We start from the raw sequence: 24,386 nt of genomic DNA on the forward strand, positions 1-24,386 counted from the left end.
AAAATATACCATATTTACTTATTACTTGCATTAAAAATATTTAGAAAATCGGTAAAACAAAAGTTTCAAAAGAAATCAAGGAAATAATTATTACCTTGGACCTTGATGGTAATTCTACAAGAAAAACTCAGTTGATTCTCAAGAACGTATCGCAGTCATGTGTCACTAAAACAATAGCTAAGTGGAAAAAAACAGGTAGCACATTAAATAAAATCAGATTCTTATATAGTTACGATATGACACATCGTTTATATTACTAAGTTTCTCAGATTTCTTAGAAAATATATTTCTATTATAACAATAATTCAGTATATAAAAAAAGATTTTTCTAACATCTAACAGCAATTAAATTAGCGCCAGAAGGGTTTAAAAACATTTATGTTTTTTTTTTACAACTCTTCTCCTTCTTCTTCACTGTCAAATTCACGTCTCTGTTTTCACGAGTCACGATGTAATAATTAAAGCTAGTTAATAATTATGTTCATGATTGATGTGAGCTGTTTTTGATCACTATTGTCAGTATTACGGTATGATATATCGTTAAATAGTTACGGTATGACATGTCGTTATATAGTTACGGTATGACATGTCGTTATATAGTTACGGTATGACATGTCGTTATATAGTTACAGTATGACACGTCGTTGTATAGTTACGATATGATGTGAGCTTTTTTTTAAACTTGTTATACATTTTAATGTTAGTTAAACTACGGTTTTTACTATTGTTGATCTTGCAAAATTTTAAATTCATTTGCGTTTTTTGATACTATTTAAAAAAAAAAGGAAACTCAATTTTTAAAGCAGAATGATAAATATTTTTTGAAAAGAAATTTAAAATCAACAGAGACTTTCAACAAACGCCATTTTGTATGAGTAATGATGAACAGCGCCTGCAAACTTTCAGGTGCCGAATAGAGTTATTTTATAAGATAGTTACACATTTTTCAACGGCATGTGTCCATTATTTGAAATAAATTATTATACAGGGTGTTTCATAAGTTGTGATCATGCTTTCGATTTAAAACATTTAGACAAATAACAAAGAAAAAAGCCTTTTATCAAATTTTATTCAATAATTCATTTATTATAATACAAATAATATATGTAGCAATTCAACTTGTATACTATCTCGGCTATCAGCAGAGTTTCAAACGAACCTTAACGTTTTTCTTTACATCTCTGCATGCGCTTGTTCAATTCGCTCACAAAGTTCAACAAATGTAAAAGGTTTGTGGTTGTATGCAATACTCTTCAATTATTGTATACCATACTCTTTAAGTAACCCCAAAGAAAGAAGTCTTTAAGTAGCCCCAAAGAAAGAAGTCTGAAAGGGAAAGGTTAAGAGAATGAGATTTTTTTTCAAACTTTGACGATATGGTATTGAGAAACTACATTTTTTTAAATTTTATCTAAAAAAACTCTTCTGTTAAAACCATCTGTATTTCTCTGTAAGGTCAAAAGTCTACTTCTTGAATACCACAAAAATAGCTGCTTATACCCATATATCTAGATTTCAATAACACCCTGTAATCATTTTTAAAACCTGTTTTTCTTCTATTATTTCTATGATGCCGAGTTACTCTTAATACTTTTTTGTGACCAGGAGTTATCTTTGAATATGGAAGCAAATCAGGAACATTTTTAATTGATAATGAAAATCCGTAAAGTTTTATATTGAATTTAGATTTTTTTTTTTTTTTTGAAACAATTACGAGAGCCAGTGCTAAAACCTTGAGGGGATGGAACAACTAGACTTCTTTTTTAAAGAGCATTGTTTTGGGGTCTGGGAAAAGAGTTGCTTTAAGTTTCTTTTCTTGTTCAAACTTATTGTTGATTATTTAGTTAACATTTAGATCTGATTGTTCAATAAAAAAATTTTTTGGTGCCCATAATTAAAGACAATCAAGTCAAATCTTGTAAAATGATATTCTATAAGCACTAACACACTTCACCATTTTTCCCTGTTAACTTAATATCAAAAAGTTCTTAAGAAGTTAAGTGTTATTGTAATCTATAACTTCATGTATTCCTTTTTCCTAACAAGATCACATAGCAAATAACTACACTCCCAGCGTTCGACGCTGCTGTTATTTAGCACACAAAAATTGCATATTCTTAATCATTGAAACATTTTATCATAACAAAAAAAAAACTAAACTAATAAAGTTTATTATAAAAATAGGAAACAAAAAAAATTAGGCAAAACCAAAAAAATTATGAGTTTTAATATTAAAAACTAGAACTTGAAGTAATTTAATTACAAAAAATTGATTTTTTCTGAACAATAACAAACAAATCGTAATCTTCTATTGCATACTTCATTAGAAATTCTTTTGTTAAAATAAATATAATAAAAGTATGTTTTTGTTTTTGTTTTCTATGTGTGTACTTTTGAAAATTTTGCACTCAAAAGATTCTTAATTAAGCTTAAACTTGGAAAGTTGATCTAAGAAGAGACTTTTAACGGGGAGACTTTACTTTTCATCTAAATAATGCGTTTATCTTTAGAATCATATATAATAATTCAATCAGATATATCACTATTATGGTATATCAAATTATTAATATCTTATAAAACAAACTAAAAACTGCTTAAATAACAAGGACCTTTTTTTTTTCAGCCGACAAAAGTTGTAATAGCACCCCCCCCTACGTGACACCTACTCGCGCTGGTCCTGTATATATACAAATATATATATATATATATATATATATATATATATATATATATATATATATATATATATATATATATATATATATATATATATATAAATATGTATATATATATATATATATATATATATATATATATATATATATAAATATATATATATATATATATATATATATATATATATATATATATATATATATATATTATATATGTACACAGCCCGCCAAAATTTTCACTTAAAGTTTTAATAGCTTTTTACCTATAATAATTGATATTAAATTTTAAAGTTCTATAGGATTCCTATATTAATTTATGAATAGGTCATAAAATAATTCAATTAAGATGTGCTAATGTGTTTTTAATATTGAAATGAAAAATCTTTGTTTTCTTCGTTTTCGTATTATAAACATGCTCGAACATACTTAGGAGTATTTATTTATTTCTACAGCACAGACATTACGAATCTCTGCAATGTAGGACTATTGCAATCCTACTATAGTAGCAATTAGTCAATTACACGCTGTGTGATAAGACATCATATTTTTTTCTAATTTCTCCAACTGTTTTTGATGTCACTAAGTCATTCGGCAAATTATTCCAATATGGCACTATCCTGTTGCTAAAAAAGTTTTCTCGATAACTGTGTTTACTAAATTCTCTATACTCTTTCTGTGCTTTTCCTCTAATATTAGAAGATGGACCATTTAGAGTTGAAGAAAAAGTTTTCGAGCTTGGATGACACAAGTTGACTTTGTTTAAATTGGTTTTTATTTTATAATATTGGATGAGGTCACCTCTAATTCTTCTGGATTCGAGACTTTTTAGCCTTAAGCTAGATAAAATATAGTATACTATAGTAAGTTTTTACCATACTAAAAAATTTGTAAATAAAATTTAACTGTTCTTTTGTCATTAAAGCATAATTTCGTTTAAGTTAAAATAATATATTGAATTATTAAACTAATTTAGTAAATATTTTATATAGCTGGATTTGTTATTATTTTTTAATTTCCAGTTTATAAAAGTGCATTTTGATTATTTTTAGACTGAATTTTTAGAAAATAAAATAAAATAAAGAGAAAAAGAAAATAGAGAATTATAAAGAGTATGAAAATAAAATAATAAGGAAAATAAAATAAATTAGGAATAATAATTATAAAAATAATAATAAAATAATATTTAAAAAAGTAATAATAAGAAAATTAAGAATAAAAAATAAAGAAGATAAAAGAAATGTAATTTATCACTAGAGACACGTTCTTTAATTGTTGCTCTGCCAAATGATGGTCATTCTACTAGATAGAACCATCATCATCTGCAAAACATCAAAGGCTGAAGACAAGTCAATTATACTTTATGTAAACAAAATAGATGATTAACAGCCCAAGAAATAACATTTAACTTCAAATTTCAGAAAGAACTGTGAGACGTCGTTTGAAAACTGTTGGTCTAAACGGTAGAGTAACTGTTCAAAAGCCTTTTCTAAAAGGAATAAATTGAAAAGAGAGGCTTCCATGGGCCATAGCACATTCAAATTAGACAGATATAGACTGGCGAAATGTATTGTAGACGGACGAATCTAATTTTTTTGTTTTTGTAACAAAGCGACGGATCTATGTGCGACGAACAGTTACTGAAAAATTTCATCACAGTGAATACAGCCTACTGTCTAACAAGGTGGAAGTTCAGCATTTCAGAAACTACATACCAGCATTTTTGAAACCACCACTTGTATTTTGCACTTTAAAGCCTTTATTTCCAATAATGTCTTTTAACATGGCAAGAAACTGTCGGTTACTCAAACTTAAACAAGAATTTGTGACCAAATAAACATCTATAATTCGCTTCAATTCTGCTTTTACAGTCTTAAAATCTCCATCATTTAGTGGTTGCAAAAAATGACTTGTGTGAGCTGGCAATCGGAATAAAATTATGTTGTTTGACTCAAATAATCTTTTTAACTCAAAATTGATGTGTAATGTATGGTCATCTAAAAATAGAAGTTTTTATCATAAAAGTTTGTTTGCGTAAACTAAAAAAGTTAAACGAAACCATTCTATGAATTTTCGGTTTCGATCAAACCTGATTTGCTGGTAGAATAATAAACACAGAAGCTCTACCTTGAACGCAAGCTTTCATAAAATTTTGACCTTTGTAAATAACTTGAAAGTTTCCAAAAGCATTGCAACAAGTTAAAATTTTAGTCATTTGTTTTTCATTTGTTAAGGCAAGTTGTTTTGGATTTTTTAAATTCTTTTCGACAAACAATCTTGACTTTACTTTAATCGAACTTCAATCCACTTTCATCCCAGTTGAACTCATATAATAGTTTATTATTTAAATTATGCTCTCGATAAACAGCGTCTACTTGGGTAAATCATTCATCAGTAATTGATGGTTGCGAAGACACCGCTCTTACAACTTGCATGTTAGTAGCCTTTCTTTCACAAATTTTTTTTTCATATTTTTTAATGAAACCATAATTCTACATTCGAGTTGGTTTACCGGCCGTAACTAATAAGTTTGTATAGATTCTTTCAAAAAGTTTTCGATCACAGTTAAAGTATCATTTCTTTTTAAACTGAAGCCAATATCACTCATAAACTGTAGAAGTTCTACAATAAGTCTTTCCGTTATTTGGCTGATGGTTCCTGACCTACCAACACCAGCAGCTTTGTCTGCAAAATGTAGTTGTTTTAGGAATGTGATTTCTTCATAAAGTAATTTTTAAATATGACATTTACTTATTATTGATAGCCTCGTAACAAAGTTTTTTTCTTTTGCGGTCTTCATTTTTGTTAACTTTTGACATTTTCTTCATTAATTTTTTTTAAGTTCGTTTCGTTAAAACACTATTGTTAAAAATTGTTGTCATTTACTTGCATATAAAAATGCCAACTTTAGTACACAAAAAAAAAAAATTCAAAACGTTTAAAAATCTATTTGAATTTTGGAAAACGTTTAAATTAAGCAGAAATAGTTTTTTTTAATACCTATAATTACTGTTAATTTTGATTTTTTTTTTTTTTATATTAAAAATCACATCGAACAGTATTCAATTAAATTTGCTTTTTTTTAAAAAAGTCGGTTTTAAACTGTTGGTTTTTTTAGGGTTTTAAAAAGTGCTTTAATTGCGATTAAAAAACTTCATAGTATCAATATATATTGTTAAACTATTTTCACATGATCTCATTACCTTTGTCTTCCAATTTAATAATCCATTTTCCTTTTAAAAATCCTACAAAAATAAAAGAGGTTACAATAAGAGAACTTAAGTTCTCTTTTGTTACTATTCGGAATTCCATTTTATGTTTTAGCATTGTTAACATTTTAGCATAGATATTAATCTTGTGTCTTAATTAATCTTTGATTTTTTTGAAACTCTGTTTTTGATAACATTGGTCCAGCTTTAAAAAATATAACCTTGCTTTAAAATATTGCCGTGTGTCCATGGAATATTTTTGTCAATAATTAGGCCTAGAACTTTAATTGTTTAAACTCTTTTAATTTAATAACTTATCAAAACTGAACCAAGTAAACAAGTATTTTTAGCTCAAAGTTGACTCTAACGAAAGGTCAATGATGATTACCATTCAAAAGTTTCTAATACCATGTTTTCATTTTTTTAAAAGATGAAATAAGAAAATAAGTTGTTAAATTATATAGCTGATTTGCTTATCTTTGATTTAAGCCAGAATTTTGGCTTAAAGCCCAGATTTAAGGCAAAATTTACAGAGAAAAGATTATAATTTTTTAAAGACAGTTTTTTTTATCTGTATACTCCATTTTATTTTCTTTAATTCTGGATAATAAAGTTTTAGAATTTTGATTTTTCCAATAATTTAATCTTTTTTTATAATCACTATATTTTGTAATTGTTTGGAATAAAACACTTTTTCAGAATTTTCTTAGATTTTTTCGAACAAGTTTCGAACAGGTTTCGAACAGGTTTTTGCATATTTTATAGATAGTAAAATGTTTTTCATTTCTGTTGTTTAAATATTTATTGTATAGCTTTTGCTTTTTCTTTGAGGATTTTTTTATTCGGTTAGCAACCTATGGACGTTTCAAATATTTATTTTGGATAAATATTTCAACTTGGATCGGAAAGTGTTTGTTATAGTGCTCAATGAAAACGTTGGTAATTATATTAGAAGCAGATGTTTGTGAGCCTACAAATGCATTGTTGATACACATTTAACAGATATATTTTCGATAACAATTCTTTGAATTAGCGAGTACAAAGTTCTTATTTCAAATTATTTTTCTTTGAAATGCTTTGACTTTTGAATTGTTATTTGAGATTGATTTTGTACAAAGAAAAAAAAATTGTGAAAAGATCTAGTTCTTGTTTTAGATAAACCTGTTTTTAGAGTTTGAATTCTAGAAATAAGTTAGTCAATATATTATTTATGACAGTAAGACAAAACATGATAGAATGTAATTATCTTTTCATCATGTTTTGTCTTACTGTCATAAATAATATATTAAAACTTATTTCTAGATCTCAAGATTTAACAGTCATACACATAAACATATTTATGTTTATGTGTATGACCGTAAAATTTTTCTTAAATGGCTTCAATTGGGTTTCAAAAGTTATTAATACTTTAAATATTATCTTGTACATTGACCAAATTTAATCCACATTTTAAATTTAATATTTCTGTCTTGGTTTTTGAGTTATTCTTGTGAATGCAACCTTTTTGGAGACTATTGTGAACTCGGGCTCATAACATTCTTCAATAAGTTTAGTTGGTAGGTGTTTATAATAGAAGTATCATTTCAGCAAATATTTATGTCATGTAATACTAGTTTCGATTTAAAATATTGTGTAAACATCCAGTTTAAAGGTATTAAACATTAAATACTTATGACTTAAGAAAATTTCTTAAATTTTAAACTTATAACATTTAATATGAAATTAAACATTAAATACTTTATGACTTTTAAATTAAACATTAAATACTTATACATTAAACATTAAATACTTATGACTTAAGAAAATTTTTTAAATTTCAAACTATTAACATACTTCATAGAAAAGATAACTTTTCATTATAAGAGTCAATACCGACTAAATCGTGGTAATTATGTAAAAGAGAAAGTATTACTTGAGACTATAAACAGTGTTGATAATTCACCAAAAATTTCTGTTAAAGCAGTTGCTAAACTTTTACTCATCTTCTCCCAAAATTTTGTAGAATCGATAGATAGGGCACAATACACCAAATTAAAATCGTTGAATTACATGCGCATACTAGCAATTAATTTCAACCTTGCAACCCAACAGTATCTAAACCATTTTAAAGTTTGTCTACAATAAAGCAGCCCTAGATATGTCTAATCATCCTGAAGTTTTAACAAACAAAGACAGTTAAACAGGAAGTTTAACCAATGTCTGGAATAAAGTTATAATAAAACTTAATATTGAATTTGGCTTTAAACCATGTTGAATCTTTCTGTATAATCCTTGAGTAAATCTCTGTGAAGCTTGCTTGCTAAAATTTGTATTTTCTGTACACGGGTTGTAACAGAAGTAGTTGATGATGCAACAACAGTTGAGCAGATTTATCAGATAAGTGACAAATTAAAAATAGTTTTACCGCATGTCGAACTGGGATAAATGGAGATTAGGCTGACACTTCTTATTATAATTACTGATCCAAGATGTACTATAGTAGTTGATCAAGCCTTAACCAACAACAATGGCATTTAGCTTAACCAATAACAATGGAAAAAATTCCAGAATATACCACACAGCTGGAACCTTTTAAGTTCTGTTTCCTAAATGGGTATAAGTTATTAAAAACAGAAAAATGGTTTTATGCAGTAAAGCTGTACTAATTAGTATGTTTTGTGACATCTGTTACTTTAGATTTTGTTATCAGCATGCAATTGAAAAGTTTCAACGTCATCAGCTTCTACTATTGTAGATACTGAATAATTTGCCTCAAATTTAAAATTCACCTTATTTTATAAGATAAATTTTATGTTTTGCTATATGCAGGTGTAAACATTAAAAAGAGAAGAAAAGAAAAGAGAAAAAAAAAAGAAAAAAAGAAAAGAGAAAAAAAGCTAAACAAATTCAATAAGTTTTCTGTGCTTATTCCTTGTGTTACAATTAAAAAACATAGAAGAATTAGTTACTATTAGTCCAAATAAAGAAGATACAAGTAAAAGCTCAAAATAAGAAGAAAAAAGAATTGCGTAAATTGAAAAAAATTTAGTAATAAACAAGGCAAAAACTGTAGTGTATATAAAATATTGCAATAAAAATAAGCCAAAATAAGTATTACGTGTAAATTGATTATATTTTTATAAATGAATTTTGATTTAATTTATATATTAGTTAAATTTTTTTATTCTAATTATATATAAAAATATTTTATAGAGTAAATATTTATAGAGTTCACTGCATTATTTTAAAAGCGTGAATATTATATTTTGTGTAACTCTTTCTCAGGTTCCTATTAAAAACGTTAAATCTAATGTTAAACCTAAATCTGTGTTTTTATTTTATTTTTATTTGTATTCAACAAAGTATATCTTTTGTCACCAACATGTATACATTTTTTTTGACCTTGCTTATAACCAAAGCGGTGAAAGACATTGCCTGAAAATATTTTTTACAAGTTTAGGCATCCACTGCATGCAAATTCATTTATTTAAAATCTACTGCATCCAAGTTTAATTTATGAGAATGTATTAAGTAGAGCAATCGAGTTCTTGTGATATTTGTGAGCATGTTAAACATGTTAAAAAAAATCTATTACTCTTAAAATAGCGTTATACTTATTTTTTAGTTGGCAACCGACTACTTTGAAGAGTTGAAAAAATTATTATTTCATTTCTTAGCAATGAACCTAATTTTTAAATATTTTAAATGCTATTCCATAAAAGTATTGGTAAAGGTCTTTTTTTTATACTGGCTGAAGTTAGATTCATTTCGAATACCCAGGCTGTAAATTAGTCATAGTGGGTGTATTTTGATCTAACTTGTATATTTTTTCTTTTCTATGTTTGTCCAAACAATTTTCATTTATAAAAACTGCTATAATTACAGCTTCAATGCTAAAAGATTTATCTTTCTCGAAATGCATAATTTTCATAAAGGCCTATTTGTTAACATGTATTAAGAAACAAAATGATAAAAAAAGGTAAAGGTGTGGCTTGAACTTTTTTTTTTAATTCATTTGTATAGTGATTTATTCCGTCATCCAGCTTCTTGCCATACTGACGTCTTGTAAAAATATTTTACAAGTTTATCGCAAAAATAAAACCCGATTACATAGATGCCCCACGAACCTCTTTAAATTAAATCACCAATAAAAAATAAAAAACACAAATAAGAAATTCAAATAAAAATAAAAATAAGGCCATGTTTTCAAAAGAAAAATTAAAAACATAAGGTAGAGCGGGGCATATTGGTACACTTAAGATACAAATACTAGTTGCAGATAAACTAATCATAGTTAACACTGTTTTTTATAAATTTTCTAAAATTCATTAATTTAAAAAAATGAAAAAGCAAAACAAAAAGTTCTAAATATAATTTACCAAAATAACGAAACCCTAGACTCGCAAACCTTTTATATTTTGCAAGTAAGTGGGGAAAAACGGGACAGTTAAAAAGCAGCAGTTATTTGTCAATTGTAAAGCTTTAAAAATGATGAAAAGTTAAAGCTATCTATCGCCGAAATATGTTCACACATTAAAAAAATAGCATACCTATAGAAACTACACGCCCTTACACAACAAAATAATTTTTAATAATCTTACACCTCAAAAATAATCTTACACCTCAAAAAGAAATTAGCAGCTAAAATAATTTTTTTTTGTGTGTTTTATTATAAAATATCTCTATTCTACTCTAACCTAATTTATATACATATAATTTATATTACATTATACATTTATATTATAACTTATATTACTATGAATTAACCTAACCTATATATTACTAAATTAGTAACTACTGCTAAATTTGAAACAAAAAACTTTATGGATTACATAAATCACACAAAAGATATCCTGAAACTTTATGGCAACATTTTTGATGAGGTGGCTTTTTAGCAATATGCCAATGTAGAGCAAACTTAAATATGACATGTGTACCAGTAGCTTTTCTAGTTCTAAGTTCCTTTTTACTCACAACTAAACCTGCATTTCATCTCATTTAGCATGATTGATCTTTCTTTTATAATTTCTTACCATCTTTGATTACATTAAACACTATTAACTATCGAATTTAAGTTATAAAAATGAGAATTTCTTTGAATTTATAACTAAAATTGCTTTTCTGAATAAGAAAAATAATATTTTAGATTAAAAATAAAATCGTTGTTAAAAAAAAAAAAATAACTTGTTGTCCAGATATGCCAGATAATAAAAAGTTGCATCTTGTATCAAGTTTTTTGAAAATAAACTTTATTTAATGCTTATGTAATTGTTTTTCTTTCAATTTTATTGAATAAGAACTTAGACTTCAAATTTTAAATTTAAATTTTAAAAGTAACTCGTTATTGTATAATGTTCACAAACTTACATAAAGATACATATTTTTGTTTATAACAATTTTTTATTTTTCTTTAAATATATATATATATATATATATATATATATATATATATATATATATATATATATATATATATATATATATATATATATATATATATATATATATATATATATACATTTCTTCAAAAATGCTTTCGTTTTTTAAATGACTTTATATTCTCGACAAATCTAGATTCAAGAACCATAAAGTAAAACACAAAATAAACTAAGAATTAAAAAGTTCAACGAAAAGTATGATAATAAAGCAAAAATTTATCCAAAAAAATCATTAAAGAGATTATTCAAATAAGGTGTCGTCCATAAAGTACGTACGCCAAAAATTTTGAAATTTGACCCCCCCCCCCTCCCCCCTGTTGCCATGCGTACTTTTATGTCCCCACCCCCCCTTAAAAGTACGTACATTTCTCAAATACCCCCCCCCCCTCAAATATCCCCCCCCCCATCCCTCCTTTTTTTTTTTTCTTAATTAAAAAGTTTAATTAAAAAAAAAAAGACGGAGTACCTTAGATACTTTATACTACCCCAAAGCTTTTTGCTTACGCATTTTAAAAAACGTCTTTAAGTATAAATGCAAATAATAATTTAAATAAATTTAAAATTTGTTTATGTAAGTGTGTATTTGGGCGAAAGGTTTATGCGGCGGCAATAGTCGACGGAGATCCAGGTTCGATTCTCGGTGAAATTTGGGAAAACTTTTTTTGTTTTTTTAACGAATCAAATGTAAATAAACTATACTTAAGGTGGACGTTTTTTTCAGGCACCCCTCTTTAGTAAGTAAAAAACGAGTCTAAGGTGAGATCAGTAATATTGAAAACAAAGGGTAAAACCCAGTGGGAGGGAGCAACAGCAAATTTTGTGCCCTTTTGCTATTTTAAGAAGCTTTTTATTTTAGCAAAACCTAGCGGTCTTTGAGACGCCGTTGACACGTTTTTTTCGGGGTGACTCCGTCCCATCAACCACGGCCCTCAGGTCTTACTCAGGGCCAATATATAAGGGCGGGCATGTGTGCATGTGCCCCCTCAGGATTTTTTGATGTTTTGATTTTTGATGATAGAACACTTTCACACAACGTGCAAACTTAAGTTTGTTAATATGCCAAATGAGGTGGCCTTGCAAAAAATTTGGATGGCGGAGGCCATCCAAATTTTTTTCCAAATCTAAAAGTTATAACCATGCAAAATTTACACCCCTCTCATTTTGGGGGTCGGGAGGGTAAGCGTTTTAAGGCTTTTTGTTCACAGGCCTCCGCCATCCCGATATTTTGCAAGGCCTCTTCATTTGGCATAGGTATAAACAAACTTAAGTTAGGAGTTTGCACGATGTGTGAAAGTGTCCTATCTGGAACATCAAAAAATTCTGAGGGCGCCCATACATGTGTGTGCATAGAGGAAAACTATACCCTCTACTTCATATACCATACATCTTTTTATGTTGGCAAACTAGAATCTTTAGTCAGAATGTAACTTTTCTATTGATTAGCTGATTAATTGTGATAAATTAGAAAATCGAAGTACGTACTTTTGAATTGAACCCTCTCCCCCCCCCCTCCCATACGCTTTCGTACGCTTTTTGAAGACCCCTCCCCCCTCCCTCCTATGAGCGTACGTACTTTATGGACGACCCCTAAGTTGTGTATTTCTGCAACTAAATATATATATATATATATATATATATACATTTATTCATATGTATACACGTACGTGTATATATATGAATAAAGAAAATATCTTTATATTATCATCACAGTGTTTTTAAAATGGGTTCTAACCTTGACTTTCTGACCCGAGAAAACCCTTTTGTGGAATGATAGCCCACACTATGGGAATCACTTGGATATAAGTATTAAAATCGGATTACAACGTCCTGGCAAGTTATTGACAGGGCCGTACCGAACGACAAAGACGTGGGGGGGGGGTGGGGTGAAAATGAAAAAAACAAATTTTACCGACAAGATTTTTTTTTTTTTTTTTTAGAAGCCAAATTTCAGTTTTAACCGACATAAATCATAATTTTCGAGTTTTCCGTCAAAAACCGACAGAATATAGTACAAAATATAGGTTATTCCAATAAATATGAACTAGGGAAACAAAAAGACATATTCTGAGAGTTTATCGTGTATCTAAAATGAAAATTATGCTTTAAAATAAATATTCTAATACAAGAAAAAATCATTCTAAAATGGCTCTTTTCACAAGCAATGTTTACTATTAAAGTCCACAAGGCAGCATTGCAACTTTTTACTGTATTCAGGATGATGGTTAGGTCGTTTGTACCTTTGCCAATGCACTTGAAAGTTGTGATGCATTGCCTCTGTTGCTTGTTCTGAGTAAAGTCCGAGAGCTTGGCCGTGTTTGTCAATGAAATCTATCACATGAAAAAATACAGCATGAACCTTGGGTGTCACAGAATAATTTTGCAGTGCCACATAAGCCACTCTGAAAGCTTCACTTTTTTGTACATAACTTGGATCAAGAACGCATCCAAAACAGGCAGACACTACTGCATTGAATTTTCGAAATATATCAACTAATGGTATTGCAGCATAGCATGAGTGTTTCTCGACAATAGATTGAAGAAGATCAATATTTTTTAGCAGCTTCCTGCACTCATTTCCTGCAAAATGCCCTCCATGATAAGGCTGTTTTTTAATGTGCAGTGAATCAGTCCAAAGAGTTCCTTGAGGGAAAACTTTTAGTAGGGCAGCAAAGAGATGATTGAAAACACCAATAAGGAGATGCAACTCCATTGGCGGTATGAAGTCCAAAACTAATGTGCCACCAGCAAGATCAAATACAGGAGAATGAACAACATTCATGTAATCACGAGCTCCTTTGATATTTGATCCTGCTGCATTGAAAAGTGAGACATTCTGATCAAGAGATTGGAAAGTTCTTAATTTTCTTTGATTTAAAGGTCCTTTGCACTTGACTCACACCAGGTGCAGGGGTGTGCACTTGAGTGTGCTTGGAGACCACAAATTATATTTGCCAGTTTTAGGTCACAGGACAAAACAAAATCTTGGTCTCTCATATTGATCAATTCGAAAATTTGAGACACATTTGAGTAGTTTTCTTGCAGGTCCTCAGAGACAGCAATAATAAGTTGCCGCTTAACTCCAGTGTCCTTGAAAAACTTGTTTGTGCAATTGAGTTTTGCTGAATTTAATTCAATAATTCCAAGGCTTACTTTCAGGAATCCTCCCCCACCGTCAATTCCAACTTTCACAATATGATTGTTTGATGTGCTTCTCATAGAAATGAGTTCATTTTTAAGCTCTTTGAAGTCCTTGCAATGAATGACAGTCCTTCCACATCCAGCATGATCTTTAATCAATGAACTCGTGAAATGGTGAGAAAGCTGCTTATTAACTGCATCAAATTTTACAGCATAGTTTTTCTCAACAATATGTTGTGAAGTTGACTGATTAATTGTAGCAGCTAGTCTCTTGATGCCATTGTTTGAAAGCCCTGTGTTTGCCTGAACTTGAACAAGTTCTATTATACTAATTGATGGGTTTGGAGGAAATAGTTTTCTAGCTGATGAGGAACCTAAATATTTATTTTAAAGCATAATTTCCATTTTAGATACACGATAAACTCTCAGAATATGTCTTTTTGTTTCCCTAGTTCATATTTATTGGAATAACCTATATTTTGTACTATATACTGTCGGTTTTTGACGGAAAACTCGAAAATTATGGTTTATGTCGGTTAAAACTGAAATTTGGCTTCTAAAAAAAAAAAAAAAAAATCTTGTCGGTAAAATTTGTTTTTTTCATTTTCACCCCCCCCCCCCCCACGTTTTTGTCGTTCGGTACGGCCCTGTCAATAACTTGCCAGGACGTTGTAATCTGATTTTAATACTTATATCCAAGTGATCCCCATAGTGTGGGCTATCATTCAGCAAAAGGGTTTTCTCGGGTCAGAAAGTCAAGGTTAGAACCCATTTTATAACACTGTGTCATGTATAATATTGTATACTTGAAAGAGTGCTCAATAGATATACTAGAGCTATATAGTATATATGTTACTGTTACCCGGAGTACCAGGAATTAGCTAAATGCTAATGTTTATTATATAATTTAATATTGCAACTCTGAGTTTCATGTGTTATCACAACCATCAGGCAAGTAGTAAAAGTTTAATTTTGCTACGATTTGTTTAGTGGACGTTACGGTTTATATTTGTATTTTAGATCGTTACGGGACGGAAATTGATTAGTAATTAGGTTAATAATATTATTAATTTGTTTTTAGTTGGCTAATAATTGTGAAATAGTTATATGTTTAATGTTGTTTAAAATATTTTTTATGTGTTAATGTGTATTATTTGTGTATTAAAAAATAATAAAATAAAAATAAGAAAATAAGAACTAAAATTGATATAAATATATATAATATTATGAAATATATTACAAAAGCTGTGTATGTGAGTAATTTATTAGTTAGCCTAGAGATATATGGAGCAGATTAGTATAGTTATTTTTATTTATAGTTGTTAGTCAGGTTTGTAGCGAGCTTTGTGATTTTTTAATATGAATTTATTTTTGTGGCAGCACTTTGATATAATTTCGGTTCTCTTATTTAACAGTTCTTCAGGTTTTGGATATGATATAATAGTAAATTTCTCATACAGACATAGTGGGCATCTTTTGGAAATATTCGAGTAGGGGGGTACCGATTTGAGAATAGACCATGTTAGCATAGGGGTTTCATTAAAACTGTTTTTTAAATCCCAGACATAGTTTGATAGGGCGGTAGAATTTTTGTATTTTAATATTGTTGAATGATGATTTGTTGTTGTTGTATTTGCGGTTGTTGTTGAAAACCAGATACAAGATGCATAGGACAGTATCCTAGATATGCTCTAGCAATTATATAAGTTGCGTGATTGTGTCCAAAAAAGCTTAGTCGATTTGGAAGAACACTTTAATTTTTTTTCTTTAGAAATAAATTTATTATCTTGTGTTATTAGTACATTGTTACTGTTATTATTGGTACAACCAATCAAAATTTACATTGTTACTGTTGTTATTGATACAAGCAATCAAAATGGCAGTTGAATAATTGTGTTGAGCAGATTCTAATTTAACAACAGCCATATGTCACATTAAGTTTTTGTTCAACAAACTATGAAGTAAAAATCTACCATTAAGTGTAGAAATAAAGAATAATATAAATAAAAAATTAGCAAAAATTCTTCTGATAGTCTTACCGCAAGAATCAAAAAAGGAAAATCCAAATATTTTTATGTTTATACTTATATTAAATAAAGTGGCTTTTCAAAAAATTGCTATGATTGGAGCCTGGGAACAAAAAGCCCTAAAAATTTTAGCTACACGTTCCCCAAACGGGAGAGCAACAAATTAATAAAAAAATTTTTTTGTTATTCTCAACCAAGTTTGTCATCCGGTCACGTGACCCTAACCCTTACCCTAACCCTGACGGGTAGTATGACTTATTATGTGCCTACTCTAACTTAAGTAAAACACACACAAAAAAAAAAAAACACGAGTCGCAAAAAACGTTTTAAAATACGAGATGTAAATACAGTTTTGTTTTCAACCATTTTTAAGATGTTGAGTTGTTATGTAAAAAGTCATCTTGCCCCTTTTACCGTCTTGCCCTGTTTACCCATTTGTTGTTTCTTTTTTTCGGTTTTCTTAGCAATTTTTGTTGAAAAGACTACTGGAGTTACTTTCTTATCGCTTTTTTATTTAGTTTCATTTATATAAAACTATGAAGGTGCTACACAATAATCACTCGGTACATGTGTATTAGCACATTATTTAAAAAATAAGTTTTATCAGCAAAAAGTAGTAACATTTTTGCCCCATTTATTTTGACTTGATGAGTAGATCTGTAACTATAACTTTTTATTTAACGCTAAACAGACGTTTACCGTATTTGATAATTTTATCAAATCATACTTTGTATGTTTAATAGAAAGAACTTTTTTAACATGAGATAATAGCTTCTCATAGTTCGTAGTCTAAAATAATTGGATCACATTTTATTATAACGAGAAATTTTCCTCTTCTTGAAAGATGTCTTTTGTAGCTATCTTACTTCCTGTTATTGTGTTTACGCTATTGATTGAATGAAAAACAGCTATCTATTGTCCATCTTTAAGTTACGTTAGGTTTTCTAATTTTCTTCGATCCAATTTTTTATTTATCTTATCAACAACTTCTTTCACTCGTTCGTTCATGTATTTGTATTGTTCAACTAACTTGTTATTCATAGAAACTCTGAACTCGATTACTCAATCTCGAATTTTTTTTTTTTTAGGTATATTTCGTTGTTCATATAAAAATAAAACAATAAAATTACAACAAAACTTTTACGTTACATAAAGAATATACATAAAACAGACAGGGGCTCAAAGAAGATACGAATGACTGGCGTCACCACAATCTTTTCATAGAGCCCGTTTATAATATCATTTAAAGCCTACATTGCTTTAGTAAATTTACAATAAAATATTTTTTCTGAAAAATACTACGCGAAGAATAAAATCTCACATATACATATATACTCATATATACATATACACATAAACACACACGCATATACAAACATACTTACATATATATGTCAGAAATTAAGGAGATGCTATTTCATTTGTCGTTTATAAGAAAAAGTAGTTTTCAAATTTTTTACATTGTTGTTTTTTAATTGATTTCATAATGACAGGCCTTGCCTAATAGAATTTTGACACTTGCGATTTTACTCTGCTCAAATTATAGTTATGGTTGGCATTTGACCGAAAATTGTATTTTTGTGAAAACGCCGATGTAAAAATATCAGAAAATACTTTATGCAGCAAGTTATTCTTATATTTATACATAAATACATGCGTAAATAGTTAACTGCGTTTACATGCGTGGTTTTTTTAAGCTCTGTAATCTTATTAATTTAGTTTTGTGTGTGTTAGCCCAAATAATATTAGCGTAGGAGAGATGACAATGAACACGACTGAAGTAAAGCATTTTGCGTGATTTATAATCAAGAAAGGCCCTAGATTTATAAAATACACTTATAACAGAAGATATTTTTGTTTTGATAAGACTAAAATGTTTTTTCTATGATAGGTTCTCATCAAATATTACTTCCAAAAACCTTGTATGATTTACTCAACTTATTTTTATTGATTAACAGTTTTGGCAACTTCAACGGAAGGTTAGTTGATTGTCTTAATTTATGGAAGAGAGTAAAACTTGTTTTTTCACAATTTATTAATAACTTATTAGCTATAAACCATTGCTTAAAGCTTTCTAGTTCAGTGTTCATTGTTTCGAACAATATTTTTACATTAGAATTGTTGTAGAATAAATTTGTATTGTCTGCATACGTAATTGACAATATTTTATGAGAAGCTTTATTCATATCATTAATATATATTAAAAATGATATAGGTCCCAAGATTAATCCCTGTGGGACTCCGCAAACAATATGAAAAACTCCTGACTCCTCCAGGACAACAAACTGTTTTCTATTAAAAAGATAAGTTTTGACCCACTAGGCCTTTAATGCCGTAATGCTTTAACTTTGAAAGTAAAATTCCGTGATCAACCGTATCGAATGCCTTAGAGAGATCAATAAATACTCCTAGTACTTGTTTCTCTTTATCAAAAGACAGATATTTTATTGGAAAGTTCAATAATAGGATGTTCAGTAGAGCAGTATTTCTGAAATCCAAATTGATTTTTCTATAAAAGCGTATTTAATGTCATAGAATTGAACCATAATTCGAAGCAACTCTTTCGGTGACTTTCCACTCATCCGTTTTTCAACGGGAACGGGAAAGGAAAGGCAAAAATAATCGCGTGAGCATGCGTAGTTTTACTTCGGACATATTAAAATTTATATTACGCATGTCCACGTGGTAATTATTCCTATTCCTTTCCCATTCCTCCCGTTCCCATGAAAAAATGGATGAGTGGAAACTTAACTTAAGTCGCCGTTTTCAAAAAACTTTTTTTAAACATAAAACGAAAAAATTTACCTTTTTTAATATTTATTGAATAATATTTTATAGAATTCGGTCTGGAATTCGGTCACTTTATCACCTGATTTTGGCTGGAGTTCGGTCATTTTACCCTAATATTTTTTTTTTATATGCGCTATATAGATCGTAAAGTAACACGTTGTTTATGATTTTAAAATAAATGAAGAGACGGGTTTTAAAAATTATTGCTTCGTAAGCCGAAAAAAGTTTTAACTACAAAGATCTTTCGCCTTTATTTTTTAAAAAATCTATTACGTATATTTCATCACATTTGATAATAGCTACAATAGAGCTTCCAATTTTTTGAACTGGCACTTTAGAACTTTCTTTATTTGAAGCCATTTTTAGTTCATTAAACCAAGTTTGTTAAAAAAGTTAAATTGGAACAGGCAGTTATTGTTAATTTAAAAAAAAATTTGGGTAGTATACCAATTGTTCAAATATGTTTTGTTTGCTTATTCGTATTATTGAATTAAATCTCGTTTTTTTTATTGAAGTTAAGTCAAATTTAGTTCATATTTCTTTCACAGTCAAAAGACTATAACTATATGGGTATTTTTGTGACACAATGTTATTTACTTTCAATGACATTAATGTTTTTTTTACGATCAAAATAACAGGTGATGGACAGCAGGTGGTTTTAGATGCGGACAAAAGTAAGCATTATAAAGGTTCGTCAAGATTTAATACTTTGCTATAAAAGGATTTATATAAAATATATGGCAGTAAAATTAGTAAAATTTTGTCAATGTTGTAGTGAGGAATGACTCTTGTACTTTAGAAAGTTGGATGCTAAGTATGTTTTAAATGGTCACACCCGAAGAGTGAATGGGCGAGGGAAAAATGAAGTACATTATATTAAAGGAGAAGTGAGGAATGCTTGACACTGAGAAGTGAGGAATGCTTGTACTCTAGAAAGTTGAATAGTACTATAACAAAATAATGAAAGTAGATGCGAGGAACAATATCTGAGTAATTGCTGCACGTAGGCTGACATTAAGTTTTTTTATTTTCTGACATCAAGTTAAATAAAACTAAATTTTGCCTAATTGACAAAGTTATCAAATACCGGAGTGCAAATAGAGTTTGCCTTCTAAAGTGATAACTCACTGACAACATTTGTGTCATTTTTACTTATTTTTCAAATGCTTTTAAAAAAAGGCAAAAAAATGAGACGTCTTTTAAACGTCTATTGAACGTTTCAGACGTCTTTTCAACGTCTTCTGAACGTTTTAGGAGTCTTTTAAACGTTAAAAAGACGTCTTTTTTAGTTCCCGTGCCCACTGGGTAGCAGATGCTTACTTTGTAATCAATTATCTGTATGGTTTCTATAAAAGTTCAATATAGAAAAAATATTTTACATCAATATTGATAGAAGACGTAAAGTATAGGACTCATTCATTATTATAGACATATCAACAGTATTAGAATATTTATTAGCAGTAAAGAAAGAAAAGTAAAGAAATCTTTTTTAGGTTACTAGAAATGAAAGAGAGTTCAGTAAAGAAGTTTAAAATTTATATTGATTGTCGGATTGTTGGGCTTAAAATGAGATGTTAGAAGTTTTTAATTAAAAAATCAAAGACCTAATATATATGATAGACCTTATAATATACTGGTATAATAATTAGAACAGTCATAGTAGTCTAAAGAGTTTAAAAACTAGAGTCATGTGTGGCAATCATTAATGGTTAACCATATAACCTTTAATGGTTAACCATTTGATAAATTATTTAGAGAGTATTAAAGAAAGTTCTGAAGAAAATCTTTTGTAAAGCTGTAACTGAAATGTTGCCAAGAGAGCCAGCTATTGAAGAGTTTTTGTGACAAAAAGAAATGCATTAGTAACTTTATGAAATGTTGAGAACTAAATAACATAAAGAGCTGTATAAAAGTATCAGTAACCATCTAAATTATCTAACTACGCAAAATACCAGGAACTGTTTAAAATTTTACTTATGGAGTATAAATTCTTATTGCTTACAAAAACTAAATTAAATTTAAAAAAATTGAAAAAAAAGCCAAATTAAAAAGAAGCTTTGCTACATATAGGTTGTATTATCAATACATTTTTTTAAAGCATTATAATTCATAGAAACTAAAAGTTTCGGTATTTATTGTTTATTCCGCCTATTTCCATTCGAAAATAACGTTACTGAGGTGACATGATGTGTTGGAAAAAAGGGTAATAATACAATCTAAAACATTGCCAGATTTTATCAGTCTTTTTTTTTAATAAATTTTTTACCGAGTGAAGACTTTACAAAAGAATGATATAAAAAAGTAGTTTTAACAAATTTATTTTATAACTTTTATGAAAAGCGATTAACTATAAGCGCTTTAACTATAAACAAATATAAAAATACACTTGCTAATAAATAATATAATCGCTTTTAAACTTCACAATTTTAATAACTTTATTTTTAATGGCGGTTTGATAATATGCAATTTACCTTAACAGCCTAATGCGCACTTTGATCATTTTAAGGCGATAAATAAAATTTACTGGTCTGAAAAATGCACTTGATAAAATGATTAGGTATGTCAAATCTCTTGCCACATGTATTAAGATACAATTACAGGCATCACATGTGTTCATGTAAGCAATCATGACACAGGCAGGTAAATAAGACAAAAGAAATACAACCAGCATATTAATAAACGATTTGTTTACTGAACGTTCGATTTTTAATTTTTTCTTTCTTTTTATTTCTGTTCGAATATTATCTTTACAGTTGCTTGAATTGCTTTGTGTATCGTTGCTTGAGTTTTCTTTACTACTAATGTTATCAATACGATTTTCTTTTCCGCAGTTCTCCAAATTATTAGCTTTGGTGTTTTTAAAAAGATTTAATTCTAATTTTGAACTCTTATTGAAGATGTGAATTCGAAAAATTCCAATTGTCATAAAAAGACTCACGCATGCCGTAGCAACGGCCGTAGTAGAAAAAACTGCTAAATACTTTATATATCCATATTCAAAATATGAGATAACTAAAACACTAGAGAGAGCCCAAGTGCTTGATAATACTAATAGGCACTTCCGATTAGCTAAACCATTACGGTACAATATTGGCCATTTTAAAGCAATTACTCGGTCTATGCAAAGCAAAACCATTGTCAGTATTGAAGCTCCATTAATTATAAACAAAGTTACATGTAGTGTTTTTGTTTCTGCAGAGCTAATTGGAATGCGTAACATTTCTTTTCCATGAAATGAAATTGAGATGGGATCTGAAATTAATCCGGTTAAAAGATCTGCCAGGGCTATATTTAGTAAAATTTTGTGAAATGTGGACTGACGCAAAATATTTTTTTTCCGAAGTAAGGAGAGAATAACAGCTAGATTTGTTGCAACTGTTAACAAAGAGATAATGACAGAGAAGGAAAAACTAAAAGATGATAGCTCAGTTATTTCATGTGTAGAATTGCAGGCTTCAGAGGATGCCATTTTATTGAAACCCTGTAAAATTATTAAACAATTTCAAATCAAAAAGAACAACAGTGTTTAAGTTGTTACAAACTAACTTTATAATATGTTTCTACATTTTCCCCAAGCTAACTTCAATACTATCAAACTAGATCTATTTTCCCTAGGTTATCTTTATTTTTGAAACTAAATTTATTATGCTTGCTAAAAAGAATAAAATGTTAGTAGATTTAATGAATGACCTAATAAAAAAATGTTTTAAAATGTTCAGGATATTTCCAAACTTTGAAAAAATATGTTGTGATGTTAAGAGTATTAAATGTTAAAGGTGGTAATAAGAGACGGTTATCGTCTTAAAAATCTCGTGAATGATTTTTATAGTTTCTAGAGAAAGGGTTAATAAAATCGTAATTTAATATAAAAGTAATTTTTAAAATGCTTAAAAAAAATAGAAAGAACAAAATCTTAAATAAACTCTTTAAAAACTTTTCTTTAAAATCTTCAAAAATTCTTCTACAATCATTAAAAAATCTATTAGTCAAAAAATCTGAAATTATGAATAATATTTTAACAACCTGAAATTACGAATGCAATAAAATTTTCAATATCAACTTTTTTTTTCGTTTCGTGTTGCAAAAGGAAAGTATCTATTCCGCAGAAAAAGGTGTGTTCTACAAAACAAATATTTTACGTTACATAAATTATTAAGTATTGTTAACTAACATAATATAATGAAAATTTATATGATAAAAAAAATTAATTTTATAATATTAGTCATAAAAAAAAAGGATTCAGAAAACTCTTTACTTTTGGAATTTACAAAAACTTTTAATAAAACAAGTTTTTGAATACAACAAAGTATAAATGTAGTGAATACAACAAGACATAATTCGCGTAGCGAATACAATGTAATAAAATAATTTCAACAAAATATCATTATTTAAACACTATGTTATGTAGAACCATTTTTTGAAAAAAATGTTTTTAAACCTGGACAAACAATCCAATTGTTCTTTTTCTTTTAACTTTTTTTTTTGCAAATACTTTCTTTATTAAAATACTTTTCACAAATTGTCGCCAAACCCAAGTTTGGCGTCGAATTGTGAAAATCCCAATAATAATCTTTTAAAATGCTTCATGAGAATAAATCATATAGAGCGGCTCGTAGTGTTTTCTTATGATAGTAAAAAAAATATTCTAATTGTGTCTTAATACAATCTACGATATTCTAAAAGAATAAATTGAGAATATGGAAACTTAGTTTATAGCTGTAATAAAGTATTTATTGGTTAAATTTAGCAAATATAAAATCTTTTTCCATCTCTTTTCCAGCACTTTAAATTAACAATAATAAATACTACCGCACAAAAATAAAATCTTAGGAACGGTTCTAAAGTTGTGTAGATATATTTTTTAAAAGAATGTGTAAATAATAATTATCTACAGAACGAATGATATATATATATATATATATATATATATATATATATATATATATATATACAACCCTTAGATGTTGTCCGAAAGTTTTTTCGATATTTTGTTGACAAAAAGTAAAAATTAAAATGCAAGACCGGAATTTTTTTTTTTTAATAATGATAGACTGCCTGCCCCAACCAAACCCTCAGTCGATGTAGCAGCACTCCCTTGCGGGTCAGGCTATTTGTCAGTCGATGTAGCAGCAC

General features: G+C 28.4%; 1 protein-coding gene across 1 annotated transcript; it reads right to left on the reverse strand.

Moving 5' to 3' along the window:
- Window positions 1-21,521: 21,521 nt before the first annotated feature.
- LOC105844605 (alpha-1B adrenergic receptor) lies at window positions 21,522-23,382 on the reverse strand. Its single transcript, XM_065817356.1, has 2 exons — window positions 23,277-23,382; window positions 21,522-22,734 (listed from the first exon to the last, which is right to left on the reverse strand). The coding sequence occupies exon 2, from the start codon at window positions 22,720-22,722 to the stop codon at window positions 21,721-21,723; it is 1,002 nt and encodes a 333-aa protein (XP_065673428.1). The 5' UTR covers window positions 22,723-22,734; window positions 23,277-23,382; the 3' UTR covers window positions 21,522-21,720.
- Between the last annotated feature and the right edge of the window lie 1,004 nt (window positions 23,383-24,386).

Source organism: Hydra vulgaris, chromosome 14, assembly GCF_038396675.1.
Source record: "Hydra vulgaris chromosome 14, alternate assembly HydraT2T_AEP".
Taxonomy (NCBI): domain Eukaryota; kingdom Metazoa; phylum Cnidaria; class Hydrozoa; order Anthoathecata; family Hydridae; genus Hydra; species Hydra vulgaris.

Coding starts and splice junctions, on each gene's coding strand:
- LOC105844605 (XM_065817356.1), bottom strand. CDS start 22,722: ATGGCATCCTCTGAAGCCTGCAATTCTACACATGAAATAACTGAGCTA.